This window comes from Catharus ustulatus, chromosome 8 (assembly GCF_009819885.2).
Source record: "Catharus ustulatus isolate bCatUst1 chromosome 8, bCatUst1.pri.v2, whole genome shotgun sequence".
NCBI lineage: Eukaryota > Metazoa > Chordata > Aves > Passeriformes > Turdidae > Catharus > Catharus ustulatus.
This window is the reverse complement of record NC_046228.1, coordinates 30,716,903-30,743,008: the sequence shown is the minus strand read 5'-3', so window position 1 is coordinate 30,743,008 and position 26,106 is coordinate 30,716,903. Positions and strand designations below refer to the sequence as shown.

Sequence of the window (26,106 nt, the reverse complement as noted above, 5' to 3'; positions counted from 1 at the left end):
AGAAAAACTGCTGCTTCTTTCCATCATCAGTCAAGATGACAGGAATTCCTGATAGCTGCACACACAGAACAGGCTTCACGCACCAGGAAGTCACCACACCAGAATCAAAACCATAAGAAAGCCTCAAGTCTTCACAGCTACATAGTATTTAAAGATCTGTTTTTCTTAGGGCTTCTAAGGGAACGTATACACCTTCCAAACTCCAAACACACAATTCAGAGACCCAAAGTCACTGAAATGGTTACATCTAAGAAGAGATCAGGAAGGAAAACAGATTTAAAAAGGAAGATCAAATGGACGCTGGGAAAACAGGACAAGAAAGACATTCACAAGGCCATTGAAATTAAGACGTCTCATGTCACACCACATCTACTTCTGTGCTACTTCTCACCTTTTGTTTCCACATGAATTCTTCTTTATTAGCAAAGTTAATAATCTCAAAGCTGTCCAAGTTTTCATTGAATACTTTCACCTTCCTAAGGAACTGAACACTGCCAAACTATTTAAATCCCACATCTAGGAAACAAGGACACAAATTTATAAATAATATTTAGGACTCCCTTTTTAACAAAAATAATTAGGGCACACAGGTGAGTGACCAATGCGACAAGGAAATCAAACTACACAGAACTGCACAATACATTATCCTTTATTGCCTTCTGCAATAAATCTGTGAAGAACAGTAGCTGTTCTCTTCATTCCCTGTGCTACTGGGTGAGGCTCATAGAGGACTTTAACTTAGGCAAATAAAACTCTTAGGAATTCAAGGAGGGGAAAAAAACCCAACTAACTACACAAGAATTTGGTAATCAGAAATTAAGGTGCTCAGCGTTGCTGCCATTTCTCTTGAAACCAACACAGTCTAAGTACCTAAAATAAGAATTCTCTGGTTGGTGCTCTTACATAACACAGCAGAAACAGGTTGAGCAGCTTTATCTGATGTACAGAAAACAAGAGTATGCCTCTTGCCAACAGAGGCTTACAGGTACAGCTTATCAGAAGACCACACTGACAAAGTGCACCAACGACAATTCCTCCCACAGACTCTCTTCCAAGCCTCTGCTGTCCCTTGCCAATTCTGGAATATGATGTTCCACTTTGCAAGTTACAATTATGTGACAAGTCTCAGGGAGGGCCGCAGGAGGGCAAAGGACTGCTCCTTATTCAGGTGGTTGGACTGCAGAAGGAAAATATACCTGGCAGCAGGAGAAAGCTTCCTGACAAAGTTCTCAGATGAAATTACACCAGACAGCTTAAAGGGGGATATCCATCACCAACAAAACAGAAAAATCCTATTATGCCCTGCTGTGGGTCACACAGTCCTGCTCCATACTTTATGCTAATTCGGATGTTTGTTGGACTGCTTTGTGAGTAGATTCACTTCATTTGCCTGGCAAAAAGTCACACACAGCAAATCTCAGCTCAGGCACTGGGGATCCCAGAGGCGCAGTGCTACCCAGCAAAGAGCATGAGGAAACCTGCTGCCCAAATATTACTCAACTTTCAGAGGGAGTATTATTCAAATGAGCACAATAACTCATCAGTTTCAGGAAGCAACAGTGCAATGTCTATGAAAAAAAATCAGAATAAACTGCAGTGCAGCCTTTCTCAACAGAACTTACACAACACGTACCACGATGCTTCTCACCTAAGAAAGTTTGCCTCTTTGGCTTTCAAAAAGTCAAGTTTATAAAGTCCAGAACACAACACTACCAATCTACCTCTTGAGCTGATAGCCTATACTCAGCATAGACCACCATTTCACACTCGCAAGCATCCTTCTTGTCCTCTCAACTCTGCTACAGGTTAAAAAGGAAAAGTTACCTGATTTTACAGGTTACTTTAGATCCATTTGCAAGTCACGGCTGCAATTTGTGTGTGACAGGTACAAGCAGCCCGAGCTGGCTGGCTCCGCAAGCCCGGCAAACAAGCGCTTGGAGCAGGAGACACATGGAGTAACCATAAGCCTGGCCCAGGTCCTGCGGGACTTTCTGGGAGCGCAAAGACCCTTTGAGGCACACAGACCCCTAAGGGGAGCGCAGAGCGCCCGGCTCAGGGGGCTGGGGCAAGGAGAAAAGAGAAGGAGAAAAGGGACGCCACCCGCCGCTCATCGGGACCACTCCCGCCCCGGGAAACAAGCCGCGTCCCGCAGCCCCAGCCTGGCACTCACACGACCGCTCGGGAAATCATCCAGGACACCATCGCGGCGGCGGCAGTGGCAGCGACGCTTCTCCTCAGCCGGCCGGGCCGCAATGGCCGCAGCCCAGCCCAGCCCTGCCCCGCCCCGCCCGCCCCATTGGCTCAGGGGCTGCGCGCCTGCGCCGTGCGGCCGCTCCCGGCAGGGCGGGGCGGGATCTGTGGGGAGCCCGGCGGGGCGTGAGGGAGAGCGGGGCGGACCGGGCTAGGGAAGGTGTCTTACTCCTGCCTCTTCATCCTGGACCTGTCTAAGCAGCAGTGGCCTCGATCCTAGACCCCCACACGGACCCAGCCTTTGCAGATGACCTGGAAGAGAGAGGAACAGCTAGAAGTCGTTAGGATCGCAGTAAGGCACCTTTCTCCAAACCTTCTCACCTCCTCTCTTTGAAGCAGTGACCAACTCTAGAAGTAAGAGGGGTGGGATGCTCACCCCTTGCCATGGTCTTTGCCCTGTGCTCCCCCTGTTGTCGCAATGCTGTAGAATGTTTGGCGTGCCAAAACATCCGTGTCATATACTGAAGTCAGCTCAGTTTGGCCTGCTGCCCCGGAGCGGGCTGGAGGGGTTAGATAAGGGTTCTGTGCATCACACTGGCTGCAGCGCTGCCTTCTGAGCAGAGCTGGGGGCCAGCCTGCTGCTGGGCTCCTCACCCCTCTGAAGCACGACGAGAAGGTGCTTCTGCTCTGTGCTTGCGGTCAAACACTCAGACACAAAGGCAGTTTAAGGTCACGACCTTAGGTGGGTGACACAGACTGCTACATGCAGCTAATCCGAAAGTGCAGATTACCAGAAAGGATTAGTGCCTGTCTGCCTTGTTACTTTTGTTTCTTCCCCTCTACTTTCTACCAGCTGCTGCCCAAGCCCAGCAACAGTGTAACCCAGTCCGGGTACCCTTGCCAAGGTCACGGTCTGGCGGGTTGAGACACGCAGGAGAAGCTGATTGCTTCCCGATACCTTAGTTAATCCATTGCAATCCATCTCTGCATATTAATTTTACACTTCCTGCAGAATTGTTTGCATACATAAAAGGACACTATTTTGCTGAAACTGACTTCTTTATCGTTTCTCAGAAGACTAGGTTGTATGAAGCTCTACCCAAGCCATCGCTGAAAACATCCCATTTTACTCTTCTAATTTCAAGAACTGTACCAGAGCAGTATCCAAAGTGATGGATGTTGATGCTACTGGACATGCCACACAGCAGCTAAGGTAGGGAAAGTGTAGATTACCATTTCAGCACCATTCCTGCTGCCTTCACAGTGTCACATGCCAAAGACAGTGTCACAATCTCTAAAAGAAATTAGTTCTTTAATGTATTTTTAAGTGGGGATAATACAGTTTCTCTGCCTGCCATACAAAAAGAAGAAAGCTTAATTTGTGTAAGCTTCTGTCTTATTCAGATGAGAGGTGCCAGGTAAATGCAGGATGATTTCTGTTCCACAGGCAAGCACCAGAATTCCTAACCACTTACCTCCTACCACTAAAACCCAGCCATGTGCATCTTCACTCCCCTGCAGCCTTCAAACACACCACACACAGTCAAAAGGCTGAAAGGAGGGAAAGAAAGAGGGTAAATAAAGAATTGTTGAACATTTAGACAATGACAGCATTTGAATACTGTTGTAGTTATATACTGAAATTTGAAGCCTGAAATGAGAAAGGAGACAATGTAAAAAATTATTTTTAACCATGCAGAAATCCTTGCAAACCATACTGCCCATCTTGGGTATCTCCTCACACTGACCTTTGTAGGGGGTTACTGATGCAGGAAGAGGTAGAGAGGAATTTGTTTGTGAGCAGTTTAAAGTACACTCATCAATCTTATTTTTGAAACAGGCCTAACCTGAAAGCATTCTTCCTTTCATTCAATGAAAGGAGAAATCCAAATCACTGCTTCTGTGCTCTTTGAATAACAAACCTCTCCAATGGTAGACTGTGCAGAGGAAATTCAAACAGCAAAGTATTTATAATACAAATTACCTGGCAGAGATTACATTTCAGGCTCCAGTTCTGTAAACTCCTGCTGCCTGCCTGACACTCCACTGAAGTTTGTAACATTCCAGTCCATTTAGAGCAAATGGAAGGATGAGAGCTCTAGTTCATAGCATATGGAATAAAGAATACAATGCATTTCTTTACTGCAAGCAATTATGTTTGGTACTAGCTCAGAGAACTACTCTAGGAAAAGACTGATACTCTTTTTTTGCTGTCTGAGATGGTATATACAATAATTCCCTAGCTGCATTATTTCATATGGAATATGTTTATACAAAATAAAACGTGTTTCTTCTCTAAGAGACATTTATTTTTCTTGCATTTGTTACCATGGCAATACTGTCTCTATTGGAAAACTAAATTTACATTTAAAGAGACATTTTTTAAAAGGGTAAAGGCAGATGGCTCCTGAGAGTAATTTATCTTGCTCAGAAGACTACACTTAATTTCACAGAATGTTTTGAGACTTAATTTATGCAACAAGCTGGGTGGTGGTTGCTGGGCCCTCAGCAGACAGGCACAGGGATGTCCCATGAACTTCCCTGTATTCTAGTTCACACACAACGCTAATTGGTGCTCTTGCATGGCAGAAACACAGGGAGCAGCACAGCAATTAAATCCGAGCCATGTACTTACTCAAACTTGGCATGTCTTACTCATATGTCTGTCTATTTCTGTGTAAGGAAGGGACTTACAGATATTTCATTATAAGATATTTTTAACACCCCTTCCAAAAGCTGCTTAAGAATTACTTTAAATAGTCTTAATAGTGTTTGGAAAATCGTTTGTAAAGGCCACCTAACTTTGTCCCTATAATACAATGTATGCATACAACCATCAATATTTAGCTGTCACCTTTTTTAAAGGTAAACAAACATTTTAATTACATTGCAGCTGTGCAATCAGTGAATGAACAGCATATAGGAAGACACAAACTAGTCTGTGACACAGGGATTCAATTCCCTGCATTACAAGGATATACTTCCCAAAGACAGCACCACTTGCATCACATATGTTAAAAATACACATAGGTTGACCACAGGGTTGGGTTTTTCTTGGCTTCATTCTTTTATATTCATCTATCCTAGATGTGTCTCAAATGCACAATAATTTGGAAAAAAGAGATTTCTTTCAGTCCTGAATCATACCACATACATTTGTAATTTTGGGATCAGAAGACAGAACAGATGATGCCAGTTTATCTGTTAAAATGGCAATACAGAATGGGTGAAGATGACTATTTTGTAGACTACTCTAAGCTGATGCTATTATCATAACAGATCATTAATTAATATGGTTAAAATTTATGGTTCATACTACCTAAAAGTATTTAACTCTTCATCTACCTTTCCTGTGCATGAAGCAGCAGCAAAGGCTCTGATCTCTAGAAAAGAACCCTTCTGCCCTAACGTGGTTAAGTTGAAAGTGAGTTGGGCAATGCTATGGATGTTTTAAGAAATCAAAGCAGCTGAAGCTTTTGCATGGAATTCTGGACATGTCACTTCTTGCTCACAGCTGTATTTCAGCCTGTCAGCACAGCATCTTGCTGTGGAGCACAGCAAAGCCAGTTGGTGTCTAATACAACTGTGTCTTAAGTTTTTTTATTCCAGCACCCAGACAGAATGCTAAGAGGCCATAAGTGTATTTCTTTCAGAAGTGTTTGTGTGAAATTTATTAACATTCCAAATTAGGAATGTAAAGCACACAACTTAACGAGAAAACAAAGTTTTCAAATGGATGTTTCTACCTTTTCTTTTTTCCCATTTGGTAGGTTTAACCATTATTGTTCTCAGTTTCATTACAGCCTGACATTCCTTTTAAAGCTCTTGCTTCAATATATGTAAATGAAAGCCTTAGGTTTTGAATAATTCTTTTTCCCCTCATGTTCACAGATATACCTGCAAATGCAAAACCTGAAAACACAAACTGCAATATGATGTAAAATTCATGGTTTAAGGCGTTTCTTGACATCAGTTTCCTGATTTTCAGGGCCCTGACACTTCTAGTTAGTACTGAATTTTAAGCAAAATAGAATTTGGAATTAAAAAGGCATCTAGCTGGAGTTGTAGGATGACTGCACTGTGTAGTGTAGAGGGGAATCCTTGCAAGCAGAGAAGCTGGCAAATGCAGCAGGCCCAGAGACTTTTTTTCCAAGACTGTGAAAGAATGACATCTAGCAATTAATTCTGTGAGTTGTAGGTCGGGAAAAGCAGATAAGGCTGAGATAGAACACTGAAAGCAATTCAGAACAGCCCTATAAATATAAAGCCAAAGCATTTTCATCACTCCAGCACCTGCCTCTTTTGACTGCAGCAGTCAATTCAGACAGAATCCAATTAGTCTTATAAGTACAAGCATTGAAATATTACTATTTAAAAGAAAATTCACCATGATGTAAAAAGGTTTATAATGCAACTGTTGATTGGTTGAATAAATTTTTAAAGGGTTACAATGGGTTAAGTGCCTCCAGTTCTTTCTTACCAGAAACATAAAAGCAACTCATTAGGATTCTTTTTTTTAAGGGAAATGTGATCTAAAGCGGAAGGGGAAAGTTCAGAACAGCTCCATCTGAGACTTTCTCCTCACAGCAGTTGTACATCCATCCTACCTTATTGCTTCCATTTGGAGTTGAAAGCATATAAAATGCAGTCCCCACAAGGGCAAGCTGGGGCAACAGAGGAGCTCATTTCCACCTCAGGAGGCTCTCACAAAGCTGCTCTGGTGTACCTGTCACTTCCTTGCTTCTGTGTTGATAAGCTATAAACAGAAATATCTGACATGTATTGCATGTCAACCTTCAAACATTACTCTGTGGATAAGTGTAACCATACCAGTACACCCCACTAGGGCAGCCCAGTGAAGAGATTTATGTAGTTGTTTCTCCCATGTTACCAAGTAGAGTGGCATTAAAGCTTGTTCAAAAGCTGCACCTGAATGTTTCAGTAAATAGACACCTCCCTCATGAGAACAGACCCATTTTAAATTATGAGCTACACATGATCTGGCATCTGATGATCCGTTCTCTGGGATTTAAAATCTGCATACAGAGATGGACACCAAAGCCATATTATTCCTTCTTGTCTGGGTAGTATCATCTCAGCTATATTCTATCACTACTTGTGATGCATCACATTTAATAAGTACAGCAATCTGTTGGAGATTGTTTTTAAATGCACTTTCTGCTTTTGATGTTTCTGATCCCTGTGGAAAGCTTATGTTATTCTACAGTCTGCTGACTAAGCTCATGTGCACACCAGCTGCATTTTGTCAGGGAACAATGATGGCCTTTTGAACCGGCTGATAGATTTTACTGAAAGTGAAGAGGAGTTATACCTTCTTTAGCAACACTCAGAATGTTGTTCAGCACAATATCTATTTGCAGAATGTCATAGTCTCCAGCTAAGCAGTACTTGTTCAACATTGTGACCCCAAGGGGGTGGAAAAAAAAAATTAGAAACAGAAAGGACCCCAAGTTTTTCTGCTGCTTAAGGATCACCCCATGTCATTTGGAGAGATGTCTTGTCCTGCCTGTTCCTGAAGCCTCTCAACAGCAATTATGCACCTTTTCTTAACTATGTTTCCTAGTCCTTCATTATCCTACTGGGAAGCTTTCCCTTGTATCAAAGTTAAGCTGAGCCAAGGAGTATATCCAAAAGTTTTTATTCTGCTTCCCCTAAGTATGGAAGGAAACGTTAATTTCCTTTGCAGTAACTTCAAAAAATTAAACCCAGTACTTAAGTTGTCAAATCTTCTTTTGAATAAAGAATTCCTTATGGGGTGTTTTCTAGTCCTTTTGATACCTTTTCTAACCCAACTTTTTTGAAATGCAAAGCCCAAACTCTTACATAGAGCTTGAGAGGAGCATGAGCAGCACCAAGAGCTGAAGAACTGCATCATACATTATCCAGCAACTAAAAAGGCTTCCAGCAAAAGACACTGGGCTATCAGGTTTCCTTTTCTTCTTTCCCACATTCTCAGGACAGCATAGCACTATTAGCTGGGAGAAATACTCAGGAACCTGTGAGGTGGGATGGCAATTCCTGTGTACATCCCCAAGTTTGTCTTTAGCCAGCTGACCCCACTACACCTTGCTTTCTTATTCCAAGACGGGTCGAGTCAAAACTGACCAACAAACGCATTTAAAGGAGGTGTTTTATTAAACAATATCCTGATCTGTTTTTTTTCCTTGGAGCTATGCTTTTTGTCTTCTCATTACTTGGGTTCCTTCTTCCCCCAAGAAGTGTCATCTCTCTGCATTCTCCCCTGAATTGGGGAAAAGGTGTCTCTAGATTTTAAAACTGGAAAGGAATATCAAATAATTTCATCCAATTTAAACCCAGGACACAGAATCATTAATTCATGTGTCGTGTCAGATAACCTTTGTTTCCTGGAAGCAATGCTGCTGACAAAGGATATTGATTTAAAGGCATCAGAACAATGGAATTTTAAACAATTTTTGTCAGTAAATTTTGTTCCCCTCTAGAAAACCAGACCTATGGTTTTAAACTTTGAATTTGCCTTTATTTTCCAGTTTAGGTTCCTGCTATGCTTTAAGTGATAAATTAGAGATGTCTTTTACACTCATTTGGTCTCCACAAGGATTTTTATATGCATAAGTCACATTTCAATCTCCTGATAAATTAAACTGCAAATTTCTTTGAATGTTTTTTTAGTCCCTAAATGCTTTCTGGTAGATTTCTAGCTCTAACCCCAAATTTGTCCTGCATTTTCATGTACTGAATTTGGTTCCCAAATTTCTGTTAACTTCACAAACTTTCTGTTCGGGGGGCATAAGATAATAAATCTGCCACCCTTTTTTTGTACTCATTAATAGAGAGAACAAAATGTTCTTGGATGCTCATAATCAGCTCTTTGTCCTCTGAACCTTCCTTGCACACTGCTTCTCAAACTCCTGGCTACCAGTCCGAATGTTTTATTGATGTCTGTCTTTGGAGTGCTCACTCAACACAGGAAAAATTACTTTCCTTTCAAAGAGCCCAGGTTATTAAACACTTCCACAAGGATGCTATTCACCCTTACTGGAAGCTGAGTTACCACAAGGTTTCCCAAGATTTTTCAGGCAAAGGGGAAAGACATAGCTGGATAGAAGCACCCATGGCTCCTCACTCCTCCAAGCACAAAGACAACTCCTGCTACACCAGCTAACTGCTCTCTCGTCCTCCTCACCTCCCAGGCTTGTCCTGAGGTGCAAAAATCAAAGCATGTTTCTATAATATATATCACAATCATACAGAGTGTGCAGTAGAGCAACAGCAACAGGATCAACAGCCCTCATATGGTATCTAACTTCCAATTTGCAAAGCTTCTAGAGGCAACCTTCATTTCTGCCCTGCAAGAAATGAGTACTTGCTTCTTGCTATGCAGAGTGACTCAAGTCAGCACTGAAGAAAAATATTACATAGGAAAAAAAAAAGTTAACACTTCTGTTTGCTTGTTTGTTCAACATTGCCAAAAACAGCAGATAGCAACAACAAAATGACTCTCCACAGGTCTCTACACAGAAGCCACTTGTTTCTGCCTCAAAAATATTTTCCCCAGGTTCTGTAGCAAGGAAGTCACCCTTTAGTTTTCTCCTCTGTTACTTAAGTAGAACATTGCCAGCTAGCAGAATACATTTCTATGTAGTCTGATATCCTTAGAATACAAGTGCAAGCTGTTTAATACATTAGCAATAATTGTTAAAGGTGTGAAGCCTCTCTGGGGAGCAGCAGGAGGTTTGCACATGACTTCTGTGCACTGTGAGAAATCCCTAATTGTGTGTAGTACTACCCATTCAGAAGGCAGCCTGAAGAAGTCTCTCATATTTGAAACTGCCACCTTTTCCAATAGCCTTTTAGTTCTTCGGGAAGTTAACTGAGGAAAGGAGCACAGTCTTTCAGCCTGTCTAGACATTCTGGATGCTGAATGTTTAATAGGCTGGTGTAGCATAGCTGGACTACAGCAGTAGAAAGTGATGGAGGCAGGAAAAACAGTAGGCAGAACTTCTGGTTTAACAGGCATAAATACACTGTGTCTGCAGCTGCTCTGCAGCCTGTAGCCTGCAGGAGATTAGGAAACAATCTTCCACTTATGTCAAAGACGCTCTGTCTAGACAAATCAGGGTTTCACCTTTTTTGCATGTCCCTTGTCTCCCAGAAGTTGATAGAAATAATTGTTAGACATCAAAATTTACACAAAAGGCACTCTCCAGCAAGTCAAAAATGAGTATCAGTAGCTGTTTTGGCTTCCTTTCACACAGTATTAATGTAAGGACACAGTTCTTTCACATGCTCTTTTTTCCTCCTCTCTCACACGTTTTGGAAAATAATACATCAAGATACATGAAACCTGAATTTAAAAAAACCCTGACTAAACTAAAGTGCAACCTAAATTTCTGGAACCTCAGCAGCTGATTTCTGAAGTACTTAGGATCACAAATTACACAAATAATGGATGCTCCTCAATTAAATGAACATCAATTGTTGATCAGCTGAATTAAAAAACGAAGTCACCTTTATGGTTTTGAGTGACTTTAATGTTTGTGGTTGACTCAATGGGTTCATAGGCATAAAACAAGTACTCAAGTTTCACCACCCTTGGTATGGAACAAGTCTTGTAGCTTATGCAAATGCTGGAAGGAAGACTAATACCTTCCCTCACTTTATTTCCCTGCAGATGAGTTGCATCACAACTATGAGCACCACTAAATTTCTCTTGTATCAATTACAGTAAATTCACGAATACAAGCCGCACTGAGTATAAGCCACATCTCTGGGTGTTGGCAAATATTTTGGTTTTTGTCCATAAATAAGCCGCACTCGAATATAAGCCGCTCTGTTGTTCGCAGCGAGGACCCGCGTGCAGTTAGTAACAGAACCGCGGGAGGGCGGGGTTTACTGGCTGAGCTAAGGCTGTGCAGGCTCGGCCCGCTAGGGGCCGCTGACGGGGCCAGGTGGTCCAGCCCGGTGCTGCCGCTCGGGGCCGGCCGCCGCTGCCCCTGGGCTCGGTCACCCCGGGTCGGCGCTGCCCCGCGGTGGCAGGCAGGGACGGAGCTTCCCCCGCTCCTACGGCAGCGGCGGCGGGCGGGGACGGAGCTTTCCCGCGCCCGTGGCGCCGGCGGCGGGCGCGGACAAAGCACCCCGCCTCCTCCCCGAGCCGCGGTAATGGCTGCGCGGGGCTCCCGTCGGCTCCCCGAGCCGCGGCAATGGCGGCGCGCGCTTCCCCCCCCCCCCCCCTCCTCCCCTGGGCTGCGGCAGAGGAGGGAAGAAGAGAGCTCTCTCGCCTCTCTCCCCGCCCCCCATGCTGCCTGCAGGGAACCAGGGCAACACAGTAACACTGTAACAATCGCGGAATGCCGGCTTTTACTGGCAGGTGCTTGGCTTGGCGCCCTGGCTGGCACGTCTGGGGTTGTAAATGTCAGAAAATTATTCACATATTAGCCGCCCCCGACTATTAGCCGCACTTCCGGGTTTCCACCAAAATTTTTGTCATATTACTGCGGCTTGTATTCGTGAAATTACTGTACTTGTCTTGGTTCAGCAGTTATCAAACATATGCTTTCACACCCCTTTTTTGTCTAAAGAAAATTAACTTAAGCAACATGAAATACAAGCATTAAATTGTTGGGTTGTAATTTAGAGGGCTCAAAGCAGTTTATGATGTAAGAAAATTGGAGTCAACACAAGGCTCTGAGGTGGTTCTTACTGCAACCATTTCCTTGAACTTCCATTTCATCTTTCCATTGACATTAATTGCAAATAAGAAATACAGTGGATTTGCATTACATTTGGGCATATGAGAGTCACAAATTACAGATTTAATAAGAGTCATTTAAAGCCTCCTCCTAGAAAGGGAACACCTCTCTCCTGCCCAGCCACACAGGCTGGCTCATCACCAGACCTGGACCTTGACCTTTCTGAATCATGTCAGCACTGTGTGCTGTCAAGTCTGCTTCAGGTAAATAACCACAGGATAATAAATCCATCAGACATGGCTTGATGGCCTTTTCTGAATGTAGTTTCCATGTTAATGCAGTGCTTTCAAATACAGACCAGACCATGCTGGGGAATAGTCTGTATAATATATTCTCATTACAATTACAATTGCAACTTGATGTTTTGTAATTTGGGGTCATCTTTTTAAGATATGGTCAAATCATGACTATTTACAGGTAGCTACTGCTGCAACTTAGTAACAACAAAACAAAAGTTCTGAGAACACTGTTCTGATTAAAAGTGAAAAGATTAAAGGGAAGAGGGAAAGAGAGGACCAAAAGAAGAAGATATATCTTTAGTTACCTTAATTTTGCCTCACTTCACCTAATTCTAATATTTAAGCTAACAAGTATTTTGGTCTCATACTCTGAAAGTAAGATCAGTGTCTAGAAAGGGTGGCACAGTACTCCTGCTGGGATCCAGTAGGTTCTTGGTTTAGGACTCAATGGCAAGAACAAGTTCATTGTCACTCACTGAAAGGAGACAGGATTTCTGCAGACCTGTACACTGTGTTCATAGTGCATGGAACCACCTGCACATACCTTTCATTTCTTCAGCAGGTCTTGTATTATGAGCATTTTTTAATATTGAAAATCTGCACATGCTAAAGCAGATTGTTCCTTTGGATTCTTGCATATTATCCTACAAAACAGCATGGGACAGGATCAGGTAAGTTCCTATATAGATATAAATTCAAAAATACTAATTTCTGAGAAGCTTCAGGTTCGAAAGTCATATGCAACAGGAAACAATACAAAACACGATTGAACGCTGGGAGCAACAGCAATGCAGGTACCTGCAATTACTGAGGACTAAGCACATCTTTCTCCACAAATCCTTTCCAAAACTGTTTTTCCTAATTCAGTCATGTTTACTCTCAGTGGTGCTTCAGCTACAGAGTACATGCTTTTCCAAGTTTTACCTGTAATTAGGACTTGCCTCAGTGGGAAAAACATCCCCCTATTTGTACACTAGAGTAGCTTTTGCTTGCATTGAGAGTTTATTTACTGAACTCAGGAGTTTTCTGTTGGCTGAACTTCAGCCAGCTGGGCAAGAAGAACCAATTTCTACTTCTTCCTTTTGCAGTAGGCACTACAGGAGCAACAGCAAGGATACAAATGTAGGAAGCAGGTCCAGCACTTCTGGGATGGGAATCCATGGGAGATAACCTTAGGGAGATGAAAGATGGAGAACTGGATTCCTTTGGTGCCACAAAATCAATAATGAATGTGTCATACATACCTGGTACTAATCAGGGTGTTATTTATACAAATAGTGGTGGTTGCTAGAATCTTTTTTCAAAGACAAAAGAGAGGTGCCACCTTTTCACAGGGGTGCCTGGGGAAAGGACAAGAAGCAATGAGCACAAGCTGAAATACAGGAAATTCCATTTTAACTTAAGAAAATACTTCTTCTACTGTGATAGATTGCCCAGAGGGACTCAAGTCTCCACTCCTGAAGCCATATTTAAAACTTGGCTGGACATGCCCTGAGCAGCCTGCTGTAGGTAGCCCTGCTCTGAGCAGGGAAGGGCCAGACTAGACAGAGTCCAGAGGTTCCTTCCAGCCTCAACTAGTTCATGACTCCAAGACAACCTAGTCACTCAATTAAATGACATAGCAACAGCCAAACATAATCTACTGCTCTTAAATCCAAGAAGACATGCAAGTCCCTTCTCATCTCTATGCTTACGTAGGATTATGCCTTTTCAGATTGTCATTATAAGATGCTATGTTTCATTACAGTTCTTGCAGTAAGGGCAGACTTAAATCAATTCCCTTTATAGGGCCAATTTTTAATGTTGCCTGAACAAATGTGACTGACTCTGGAACACTTCTAATGAGAACAGTAAATTAATCAAAGAAGTTACTGGCCAAGTAGAAAATTTGTGATAGTTTTAATTGGGATAGCAGTGCCAGGAAAAATACAAAAGTACCACTGCTTGATCAGCACAGAATCAGTAACAATTCGCTTATACCCTGTGCCAGACAACACTATGAAATATTAAGACTTAACCCTTACCAAAGGGATAGATATTCTTAAATAATATCTATTATTGAATTGCAGAACACTGTTAACACTAATTTGTTAGACTTTCCTGATACAGAAAGTCAACAAGACAGGCAACTGGAATACATGAAAGAAACCCGTGTGTCAGTTTTATGCCAATTGGCAGATGATTTGCTGGCAGGAAGAAAGAAGTAGCATCACAAAAATATTCATCAGACAAGTTTGTTAAAGAGTGCTTACCACGTGATAAGCACTGTTAGCGTTTTGGACAAAACCGGCAAACAACTATACTTGGTAAGATACAGGGGGAAATACTATAGTTGCATTAAGAAAATGCAAAGGAATTTGAATAGCAGAGTAGCAAGTAAGGCTGAGAAAGGATGCTACAGAAATCTCAAAAAAAAAAAAGTAACTAGTTTTTTGGTTTTTTTCCCCTAAGCCATTAAGGGCTTTTCTTTCTACCTCAGTTTCAGAAAGGCCCCACCATCTTCCTGTTAATATTTTTTCTTCCCCAGACAAGCATAAGAAACACTGTCATGTTCCCCATCTAGCACACACTTTAATGGCAGCTGAAATCAGCTGTTTCTTACTTCAGCTTTAGACCTTTCCTGAAGTCTCCCATTTGCTTTTTATTGTGCATATTGTAGAGCAGTATTGTAAACCATTTCCATACCATAACCTGTTTTAATTGTGTCAGGATAAGCAATACCAACATCCAAGTAATTTTATGTTGCTGTGGCAAATGTTGATCAGAGTGCCATAACCTTCCCAAAGGAGCGTCTTGAAAAGACACCTTGAGGGCACAGGCACATCTGCACTCCTGCCTAGCGATTTCAGCTCTTGTGAGGGGGGCAATGCAGAGGGAGGGACAGAGTCCTGGTCCTCATCTGGCGTTCCACAGAGAGTCTTTATTACACCTCTGCTGTAAAAGGGTCCAGGGTTAAAATAAGGCTCAGAGAGGTCAGGAAGAGCAAGGATTAATCTAGGGATAGAGAGGAGGTGGTACAAAAGCAGGACAAGGGGAAGGGCCAATGGGATACATTAAATCTGCATAAAGTAGTAAAGTATGTCGGGAGAAACCTCTTTTATTGCCAGGAGGTTATCACCTAAAAAGACTTTTTCCAGGGCAGGATTACAGAGTCTTTCTTAGGAGGCCCACTGGCCTCACAATTTCAGTCCCAAACTGCTGTTAACAGAGTCCCTGCTTCTGTAGGGGGCACCACTCCAAAACATAGAGAATCTAGAGGTGCAGAAGGGAGGAGGTGTCCTATACTGCAGCACCAGTACAGCTCTTAATCGTTTCTATAAAAAAATACATAAGTTTTAAAACAAACATGAAGAAAATACTATCAATAAGATTACAAAACTTCTGTTCCAAGTACTTCAATGCACTTTGTGTGGGGTGCTATAAAGACCTTTAACAACTCAGGAGGCAGAAGACTCTAGCCAGATAGAGCTACACTTTTTTTTTTTTTTTTTTAATTTCCCTTCTTTTATCTTTGCCACACAATATCCTAGTGATCTCCGGTGAGGAAAGGAACTCAACCCACCTTCCAGTTAATTCAATGAAGATCTGTAAGTTTATTTCACTGTTAAATATATCCTGCTCTTTTTATTAGTTACAGTATTTACTCATAAAATGATCTACTTAAACATCTTTCATCCAACACAGAAATTCCTCTACAATATACTGGGAAATTTTAGTACATCTTAAAACTGAGATAGAGGTCTGACATAAAAGCAATAACTGCTTCCACATGGCTGTTTGTGTTTTCAGTGATTCTTTTTTTAATGTTTTTAGGTTATCTGCTAACTTTCAAAAGCTATTAATTGTAAAATACACAGAGATAGCAACAGCCAAACACTTAGTATCAGATAAAAATACTCACTCACTAGATAATCCACAAAGCTGGTGCTACAGGAACCCATGTGAGAGAAGCCTATATTTCCACACACTTAGTTACCTTTCTAGTTAATGCAACCCCAGCAACAAAACATCTCTTACTGATTGGCTTTTACACAGCTTAGGTGTGAGTGGGGGGGGGGGGCAGGGAAGAAGCACCACTGGAAGTGAAGATTCATGGGAAGGTGATTAATTACTTTTAAGGGTGATTGGTTTCAGGTTTTATGTGTGAGTGATTGACAGGAGAAAGGCGCATTGTAGCTGGAGCAATCTAAAGTAAGGCAGGCCCTTTCAGGAGGACCATCAGCACTGCTGAGGCTGCTCAGGCTCTGAGTAACATCTTATTTTTTGTCCAAAATGCTGGAGTTTAGTAACACCTTTAAACTTCCTTACAGGAGTTGAATGATCTGTCTTATGTTTGCAAAGTGAACACATGGTTCTCATTACAGGGCCAGGAAGAAAAAAAAAACAACTAGTCATCTCTTCATTGTACTAAACCCTGTCATGGTGTGGGGAAGAGATCTCTTGTCTCAATGGGGAGCAAAAATAAAAATATTGGAGTCATGGAGATACCCTGATAGTTAATTGCAACTCAAACAAATCCTTAATAAGAAGGATGGCCTTCTTTGTTACCAGAGGGCCATCCACAATGAGAGGATAGGCCGAGCAGCCTGCAGATGGCATAAGTCACAGAATAGCTCATTAGGTAAATAAAAATCCATGTATTGGAGTGAGAGCGCTCACTCTTCCTCCATCATCATCATCACTACCACCACATGAAAGAAGAAGAGGAAGAACGAGAAGAAAGACCATCTGCCTCTTGAGACTCTGTACCAAGCTGCAGCTTCTACTTCTAATTGGGACTCTATACCAGGAAGTTTTAAACACAGACTTGAACACTTTAGACTCTTTGTCTTTTGAAATTGGTGTGCCTTTGCAATATACAACTTTACAGCAACCAGGAACTGCTCTGCTCTTTTGAAAACCCAAACCCATGACAATCTTGACACTCAATCTCTTCTGGTATTTCATTCTGTAGGTGGATCCCCTCAACTAAATAAAAATTTGTTCTCACTTCTTGTGCTGTCTTCTTATGGGCTAACCAATATGCCTAAAGCTCAGTCTGATTCTTGAGCAGCACCAAGCCTCAAGCTGGCATCAGCAGCAAGATGAAAAGCCAGAAAGAAACTTGAGTGGAAATCTAACATTGCCAGAATGGCCACAAAAATGTTACACACTGCTGCTGTGCATCATCCTTCCTCTTTATGCTTGCACATGGGTTGAGTGACCATAGAAGTGGCACCTTCCATATGTGCTTTGAAGAGACTGAGAGCATTTTCCTTCAAATTCAAACAAGTTGTTTTAGATAGAGACATTATGTGATAAGGCCAAAGCAGGGCCACGCAGTTTCACCTTAGGAATTAAGTCATTAAGTATTCAAGGAAAGGCAGAGACTGAGAGCCTTGCTACCTCTATTCCCCTTCTGCCTTTTACCTCTGTAGGGTGCAAACCCATCAGGGGTGGGAGGGACTGTTTGATACCAAGGTCTAGAGCTGGTCTAATGATGCTTTATCCTCAGGCTGCACTTAAACACTTACTGAAGAAAACAGTGGCAGCTGTTTGAAGGTGGTGCCATCCCCAGCTGGAGGGAGGTAGCCAACCCCAGGGCAGGGTCAAGAGGTGAGCACATCTCAGCAGCTCCAGGTCTCAGTAGAACCCTCCCCTGCAGCTTCATTGGGCTGAGCTGGCCGACCGTGTATTTAAAACAGTTGTGGGTACCCCAGAATTCTGTTTGCTGACTCAAGTGTAAGGCAGTGGTTATGGGTGGCAGGAAATGGGGGCCAGAGGTTGTACAGGTTGATGTCTTAAGATGCCAGCAAACTTCTAAGGAAGATAATGTATTGAAGCCTATGTTTATTCAAATTGTTCAGCCATTTTTTTGGTGCTATCTCATAAGCTGGAACAGAAAGAAATGTTGGAACTGGAATATGCTGTATTCATCTGTTCTAGGCTATAAATTGACTGAAACATCACATGAAGGCTCAGTAGTGCTCCTTGCTGTTGTCAACATTGATGGAGTGGCACCCTGTGAATGACAATGTTTTCTTTTGCAGATATGGTTGGAGTGATTCACAAATGCAGTAAACTTGTATCTTCCTCCTCTGTGCACTGTAGCAACAGCCAGGATGGCATTAAAGAAGTCCTGAGGATGATACCTGGACACAGTGGGGTGTGGTATTCACCTGCAGTGTAAATACAGCAGTAAATTTGCAGCCTTTTTACAAATGCAAAAGCCAAGGTACGGGGTTGTCTCTACATTAGGAATGGTCAATTGCTAGACCCAGATGGAGAGTGACTGTAGACAGTTGGAGATTTGATAAATCACCATACAGGATGTAAGTGGTAGCGCTGGGGAGGTAATGCCACAAACCACAACTTTTACTCTCATGCACCTTTGTAACTCCTGGTGTTTAATACAGCCTTTGCATCTACATTAAACAGCTGTCTTTAAAGAATCATACTTTCGCACTGATTCTGTGTCCCTTTCAGTGTTCAAGGACTGCCTCACCCCTCAAATAATTGTGCTTTCGAAGAGGATGCATTAAGAAATGCCCATGGACTCTCTGTAGAAGATAAGCCAATCAAATCAAAAGTTGGCTTTGTATTAGAAATAAGTGATGTTTGATGAAAAATTTGTTTTCTCTTGGTGATGAATTTTAGAGTTACAAAACTCTTAAACCAACCTGTTAAATGTAGATTCCTAATTTTCTGCTGCTGACCACTGGAAAATATTAAATGTGACTGTAATGGTTTGAAAGCAAAATCAGTAAGAGACTCCAAGTCAGAAATAAAACTTAATAGGGAAAAAAAAAGAAAAATAAAATACATGCAATAGTACAAAAGAAAAACCACTGTCAGAGTCAGAATACAACCTGACATCCTGCTAGTTAGGGTGGTAGTAGCTGTCCAGATAAAGTGGTCTTGTTGAAGGAGTGATCCTGTAGGAAGGTCTGGTAACTCTTGTCCTCTAGAAACCAGTGGGTAAAGGCTGCTTTGGTGTTCCAAATCTCAGTTTTTATCCAGGTAGAAAATGTTTGGCTCCTCCCCCTGGGTAGAGCATCTCCCAATGGGATGATGTAATTTTATCAGTTGTGCAGGGGGATTCAATGGCCCTTTAACAGAAGATATCTCCCTGGAGGGAGGATGGGTTGTGGAAAAGATAAAGAATACTGCCCCACCTGGTTTTTAACAGATGGGCCATTAGCAGAAGATATATCCCACTGAGATAAGAATCACTGCCCCACCTAGTTTCAGCAGATGGTGATAGAATACACACTTTTGGTCACATCTTTACATTGTATCCTAGAACAATGTGACTTTCCAAATTTCCAAGGAATTATGAATTCAGAGGAAAATTATGATACATCCCAAGGAAAAGTAAGATAGATCTAGAAGTATATAGCACATATTTTAGAAATAATTAGTTCAATGTTAATTCTGCTTAAGAGTTGTGAAACTGACAAGTCATTTTGTCTTTCTCTTTCAATTTTCCTTCCTGCAAAATGGAAATAGTAATTTCTGAGTGTGGTATTTATCTGTATGGAGCAGGTGCAATTACTACTAGTACAGGCTGTGCTGCATTTCAGTCTGGAAGTTAGAAAAAGCTCTCAGTGATTATCTCGATTTTGCACCTAACCAATGTGTATACTTTCAGGGAGTAAGAGGTGAATTTGTCCACAGTCAGTTTCCCAATAGAAGCTCTCCTTCCCTGGGGCTCAACCTAGAGCTCTTTTGCTTTATTTTTTTGTGGACATCTGGCTCTGAGTGTTGTTCGTGAGCTCCAAGAGGATGATTACTCTGGCCTTGTCAGAGTAATCTACAGCAATCTTATGCCACTTTCTTCAGAAGATGTATGACATAACATCCCTAATCCTTTCAGTCTTGTGAATTTTGGTGCTTTGACTTTTCAGTTCAAATATTCCCTAATATTTATCAAAGAAATAAGGGAGGTGTTGCATTGAAAGGGGAGTTAGTGTATTGGTTTGATGCTTGCAAAGGCTTCTGAAAAAGGAAGAAATCCTAGTGGAGTGTGATATGGCACAGACTGTTTAAAAAGTTAGTGTCTAAGCTATTTTCAGGCCTTGGGCCACAGCACCATGACTTTATTTTGTTGAAGACGGGTTCTGAGTTGATGTATCCATATCCTGAGCATTTAGTGCTCTCCCAATTTCTGCCACTTCACAGACAAACAAGGAGAGAAGGAAGCAGCAAAGAAGAAATTAATAAATGAAGAGAGGCCAATAAAATAAGTTGCTGGAGATGGAAAATATTCAGCACCTATGGATCTTGTATGCTGATCCACCTGAACATAGTAATTTTGATGTTCCTAAAGCACCTATGGGTTAATAAAAGCTGTTCCAAGATGAATAAGTGAAAGAGAGAAGAGTTGAGATGTGGATTGCTGGGGAGTGAAGCTGCCCTGTGATATATCAAGGCTTTCCCTTGAACTGTATCCTCCTGGTCTAGCTCAGTGGTGTCGTGGGGAGCAGGGCAAAGTCCTGCCCATCTCAGTTGGCTTCTAGGAACTGACAGCTAACTGTGGGAATCACCACCTCAGTGTTGATGTTACTTGATCATACTGGTATTTTCAGGTGATTAACAACTATAAAAAGGTTCTGCATTGAAAAATAGCCTTTAGTGAATTCTAACTGATACTAAAACATAATTCTGATGTCAGTGCCTTAATATGAGTTTTTGGAAAAAATTAAAAATATTTGATTCTTAATATTTTGGTATTCTGTGATAAATTGACAAGTTCAGTCTACTAGAATCATGTAAACTGGCTTTTTGGGGGTGTATTTTATCTTTTGTTGCACATTAATGTCATTTAATTGTACAGTTCAGTAATATCTCAAATTACTCTTTGATTAAACAAGAGGGAATGAATACAAGAACTTTTATATGATTAATATATTTTTAGTCAGTTTTTTAACTTCTCCTTATACCCTTTATAGATAACTGTCCTGTACTTACTTACATAATTTTTGGTTTTTTCTGCAAGACTGCATTACACTTTTGTTGGTTGTAGCATTACCTTGGAACATCAATGAAGACCTCATTAAGCTCAAATGCACTATAGTTGCTCCTGCAAGTTCTAAAGAGCACACCTCCATCCATTCCAGCCTGGGATGCCAGACATCTATAGGTTCTAGCATAAATGTAATGTCTTGTAAGTTGTTCTAATCCTGCGAACAAACTTGTCATTGTGAATGATTAATTGATTTTTTTTTGTTTGTTTTCTGTTAATTAACTTGTACCAGAAGTTATTTGTTCCATTAAAATATACAGGAATGTGGGAAGCTGCCACTCTTGATTTATGGCTTTCACCTTATAATCTATTTTTCAAAAATGCACTATTCAAATTTGCTTTTAGTGCTAGATAAGAGATCATTAACCTGCTGTCTTGAGGGCAAGCATACCAGTAAAAGCAGGCAGAAGTTTAGGAAAGCTACACCTCCAAATAACATGAACAAAAAACTCTTAAAATGCAAACATGCCGTTACCACAGCATGACTACGGGATCCATGGAAAGAACAACAAACTGAGAGCAACTGCTATAGAACATGGCTGCATGTCTTCCTCAGGAGTTGCAGCCCAAGCTTTCTGCTGAAGCCCCTATGAGTCTCTGAGCTGACTTCTTGGATATCCATTGTTTTCTGGAATCCAACAGAATGCAGTAGTGTCTTCTAGGTCTGAAATGTTCTGTCTCTAAAAGCCTCTGAGGGACTAAACTGAAATTACATTCCCAAGGAGTTCTGTAGTCTTTGCAGTAGGGAAAAGTGGATAGGTAGGTGTCTTTGCTGAACTCCCCAACAAACTGACTTCAAAGAATTCCCAGAATGACTAGGTTGGAAGAGACCTTCAAGATCATCGAGTACAACCCCATGACCTAGTATCTCAACCAGACCATGGTACCAAGTGCCACATCCAGTTTTTTTTAAATGCATCCAGAGATGGTGACTCCACCACTTCCCCAGGCAGACCATTCCAGTATTTTATCATTCTTTCTGTAAAAAACTTCTTCCTAACATCCAACCTGTATTTCCCCTGGCACAGCTTGAGATTGTGTCCTCTGGTTCTGTTGGTTGCTGCCTGGAGAAAGAGACCAATCCCACCTGAGCACAGCCACCTGTCAGGGAGTTGTAGAGAGTGATAAGGTCACCTCTGAGTCTCCTTTTCTCCAGGCTGAACAATCCCAGCTCCCTCAGTTGCTCCTCACAGGGCTTGTGGCTCCAAGCCCCTGCCCAGCCTTGCTGCTCTCCTCTGGATGTGCTCAAGTGTCTCAAGGTCCTTCCCAAACTGAGGGGTCAGAACTGGACACAGCACTCAAGGTGTGGCCTCACCAGTGCTGAGCAGAGGGGCAGAATGACCTCCCTGCTCCTGCTGGCCACACTATTCCTGATCCAGGCCAGGATGCCATTGGCCTTCTTGGCCACCAGGGCACACTGCTGGCTCATGTTCAGTCAGCTGTCGACCAGAACCCCCAGGTCCCTTTCTGCCTGGACACTGTCCAGCCACACTGTCCCCAGCCTGTGACACTGCAAGGGGTTATTGTGGCCAAAATGCAGGACTTGGCACTTGGACTTACTAAACTTCATCTTGTGGGACTCTGCTCATCCATCCAACCATTCCAGGTCTCTCTGCAGAGCCCTCCTACCTTCCAACAGATCAACACATGCTCCCAGCTTATTCTTGTCTGCCAGTTTACAGATGAAAGTCTCAATACTCTCATCCATGTCAGCAATGAAAATATTGAACAGAACAGGCCCCAGCACAGACTGCTGAGAGACACCACTGGTGACTGATCCCCAGCTGGATGCAGCACCATTCACCACCACTCTGGGCCCGGCCATGCAGCCAGTTCTTAACCCAGCAAAGAGTGTTACTGTCCAAGCCATGGGCTGCCAGCTTTTCCAGGGAATGCTGTGGGAGACAGTGTGAAAGGCCTTGCTGAAGTCCAGGTACACAACATCCACAGCCTCTCCTGCATCCACCAGGAGGGTCACTTGGTCATAAAAGGAAATCAGGTTGGTCAAACATGACCTACCCCTCCTAAACCCATGCTGGCTGGGTCTGATACTCTGGCTATCCTGTAAGTGCTGTGTGATGGCACTCTGTATAAACTGTTCCATAACCTTACCAGGTACTGAGGTCAGGCTGACTGGGCTATAGTTACCAGGATCCTCCTTCCCACCCTTTTTATGAATGGCTGTCATACTGGCCAGCTTCCAGTCATCTGGAACCTCGCCAGTGTCCCAGGACTGCTGGTAAATGATGGAGAGAGGCTTTGCAAGCTCATCTGCCAGCTCCCTCATCACCTGGGGTGGATCCCATCTGGTCCCATAGCTTTATGAACATCTAAGCTGCTCAGTAGTTCTCTGACTGCCTCCTCCTGGATAACAGGAGACCATTCTGCTCCCTGACACCATCTACCAACCCAGGAGGAGAGCTGTCCTGAGGACAAGCTGTCTTCCCACTAAAGACTGAGGCAAAGAAAGCATTAAGCACTTCTGCCTTCTCCTCATCTGCAGTTAGTAATTTCCCTCCCTCATCCAGTAAGGATCAAAGGCAGAATCTATCCTTCCTTTTACTATTAATATATTTGTAAAAACATTTTTTATCTTTTACAGAAGTCTTCATTTTTGGTTCAAACAGAGCTTTGGCATCCCTAATTTTTTTCCTACATGCTCTAACACCCCCCTTAAATACTTCTTGACAGACCTGACCCTCCTTCCGAAGATGATACATCCTCTTTTTATTCCCGAGTTCCTCCAAAACCTCCTTGCCCATCCAGGCTGAACGTTTGCCTCATTGACTTGCCTTTTGGCACACAGGGACAGTTTGTTCCTGTGCCCTCAAGATCTCTGTTTTGAAGCATGGCCACCTTTCCTGAACTCCTTTGCTTTCAAGGGCTACTTCCACTTTACTCTGAATAAGTCTCCTAAATAGGCCAAAGTCTGCCCTCTGGAAGACCAATGTAAAAGTCTTATTGATATTCCTCCTGATTTCACCAAATATTGAGAATTCTATAATTTCATGATCACTATGCCCCAAGCGACCTCCAACCATGACATCTTCCACCAGCCCATCTGTATTTGCAAACAACAGATCTAACATAGACTATCCCCTGGTGGGCTCACCCACCAGCTGCATCAAAAAGTTGTCCTCCATAGACTCTAAAAATTTCCTGGACTGCCTTTTTCCAGCCATATTAAGTTCCTGGCAGATTCTGGCAGGTTGAAGTCGCCTACAAGAACAAGGACTGATGATCCTGAAACATTATCTAGCTGCTTATAGAATAAGTTGTCCACCTGTTCTCCCTGGCTGGGAGGACAATAACAGACTCCCAGAAGGATGTCAGCCTTGTTAGCCTTGGCCTTAATTCTTACCCACAGGCATTCAAGTCCATCACCATTCATTTCAATACCTAAGGCATCAAAAGCCTCTCTAATATAGACCTTTCCTGTCTCTTCTGAAGAGCTTGTGGCCATCCAGTGCAGTGCCCCAGCTGTGTGAGTCGTCCCACCGTGTTTCTGCAATGGCAACTACATCATAGCTCTGCTGTCTCACCATGGCCTCCAGCTCTTCTTGTTTATTACCCCTGCTGTGTGCATTGGTGTACATGCACCTCAGCTGGGCTACTGATTTCACCCCTAGCTCAGGCTTACCACCCTTGGGCCTGCTTCCAGACAGCCCAGCTGCATCCCCTACTCCCTTCAAACCTGGTTTAAAGCCCTCACAACAAGGTCTGCCAGTTCATGAGCTAAAAACCTTTTACCCTTAACTGAGAGATGGATCCCATCTGGTTCCTGCCAGGGCAGGTGCCATAAAAGTTGCCCCATGATCAAAGAATCCGGAATTTTGCCTATGACAACAACCCTTGAGCCACTTGTTAATGATGTGAGTTCTCCTATTCCCTTTAGGGGATGGCAGACCTGGTCCTGGCACTCCCAAACCCTGGAGGGCTGGGACATCAGCATCATGCTGGTGCCTGGCTCTTGGGATACCCTTGCCAGCCTGGGCTCTCACAGATGGGTCAGGCTCGAAGGCCCCACAGCTGGGCATCTGGTCCAACCTCCCTGCTTAGCAGGGCTGTCCTGGATGACATGGCACAGGGTTATGTCCAGACAGTTCTTGAGTATCTGCAGCCAGGGAGACTCTGCACCCTCTCTGGACAATCTGTTCCAGTGTCATTTGCACGGTGAAGAAGTTCTTTCTCTTCTTCCCGTGGAACTTGCAGTGCATCACAGCAACACCTTGCCTGTTGCTTCGTGTCCTGTTGCCCGGTGCCGCCGGGCAGAGCCTGATTCCATCCTCCTGGTAACCCGCCTTCACACACGTATGTACATTAATGAGCTTTCGGTGTGGTGCGCCTTAAGGAGGGTGTAGGCGAGCCCGCGGAGGACGGACAGTCGCTTCTTCCAACCAGGGGAAGCACCCCGGAGAGGCTGTGCCGAGCTCCCGCCCTGGCACCGGACGCAGGGAGCGGGTACCCCGCCAGGGGCAGATCAGCGCGGGGCTGCAGGTGAGGGTCGTGTTGCCCGACCGGGGCTGGCCAGGGGGCGACGGGACGAGCCCCCGCGGGGTCCCGGTGCCAGCGCAGCGGCCGCGGACTCTTTGCCGCGCTGCGGCCGCCAGCCCCGAGCTGCCTGGCGGAGGGAGACGTCGCGCGGCGTCGGTCTCCATGGCAGTAGGACTGCGTGGGCGGAGTGCTCGGGGCCGCAGCGCGGCGGGCGGGCGCGCGCGGGAGAGAGGGAGGGAGGGAGGAGGTGAGGGAAGGAGCGCGCACCCCCGGCCCGCCCCCGCCCCTCGCTGGGTGTTTGTGTAGGGCTGTGGTGGCGGCGGCGGCGGCGCGGCCGAGGGGCTCATCCTCCCGCCGCTGCGAGCCCGGCAGCCCCGCGCCCGTCCCCGCCCCACGCCCGCCATGCGCGGCCCCTAGAGCAGCGGGC

At 43.6% G+C, this 26,106-nt stretch overlaps 1 protein-coding gene and 1 long non-coding RNA gene across 2 annotated transcripts in view; one reads left to right on the top strand and one right to left on the bottom strand.

Moving 5' to 3' along the window:
- Positions 1–2,274, bottom strand: part of REEP3 (receptor accessory protein 3) — a 45,144-nt gene extending 42,870 nt beyond the window's left edge. The window contains exon 1 of the mRNA XM_033066398.1: positions 2,171–2,274. Within this exon, the coding sequence (XP_032922289.1) occupies positions 2,171–2,202 (32 nt within the window). The 5' untranslated portion in view covers positions 2,203–2,274. The remainder of the gene's footprint in view (positions 1–2,170) is intronic.
- A 100-nt stretch (positions 2,275–2,374) lies between these two features.
- LOC116999823 lies at positions 2,375–18,892 on the top strand. Its single transcript, XR_004418620.1, has 3 exons — positions 2,375–2,542; positions 3,265–3,403; positions 18,211–18,892. It is a non-coding gene; the product is annotated as an uncharacterized LOC116999823 (long non-coding RNA).
- Positions 18,893–26,106: the final 7,214 nt, after the last annotated feature.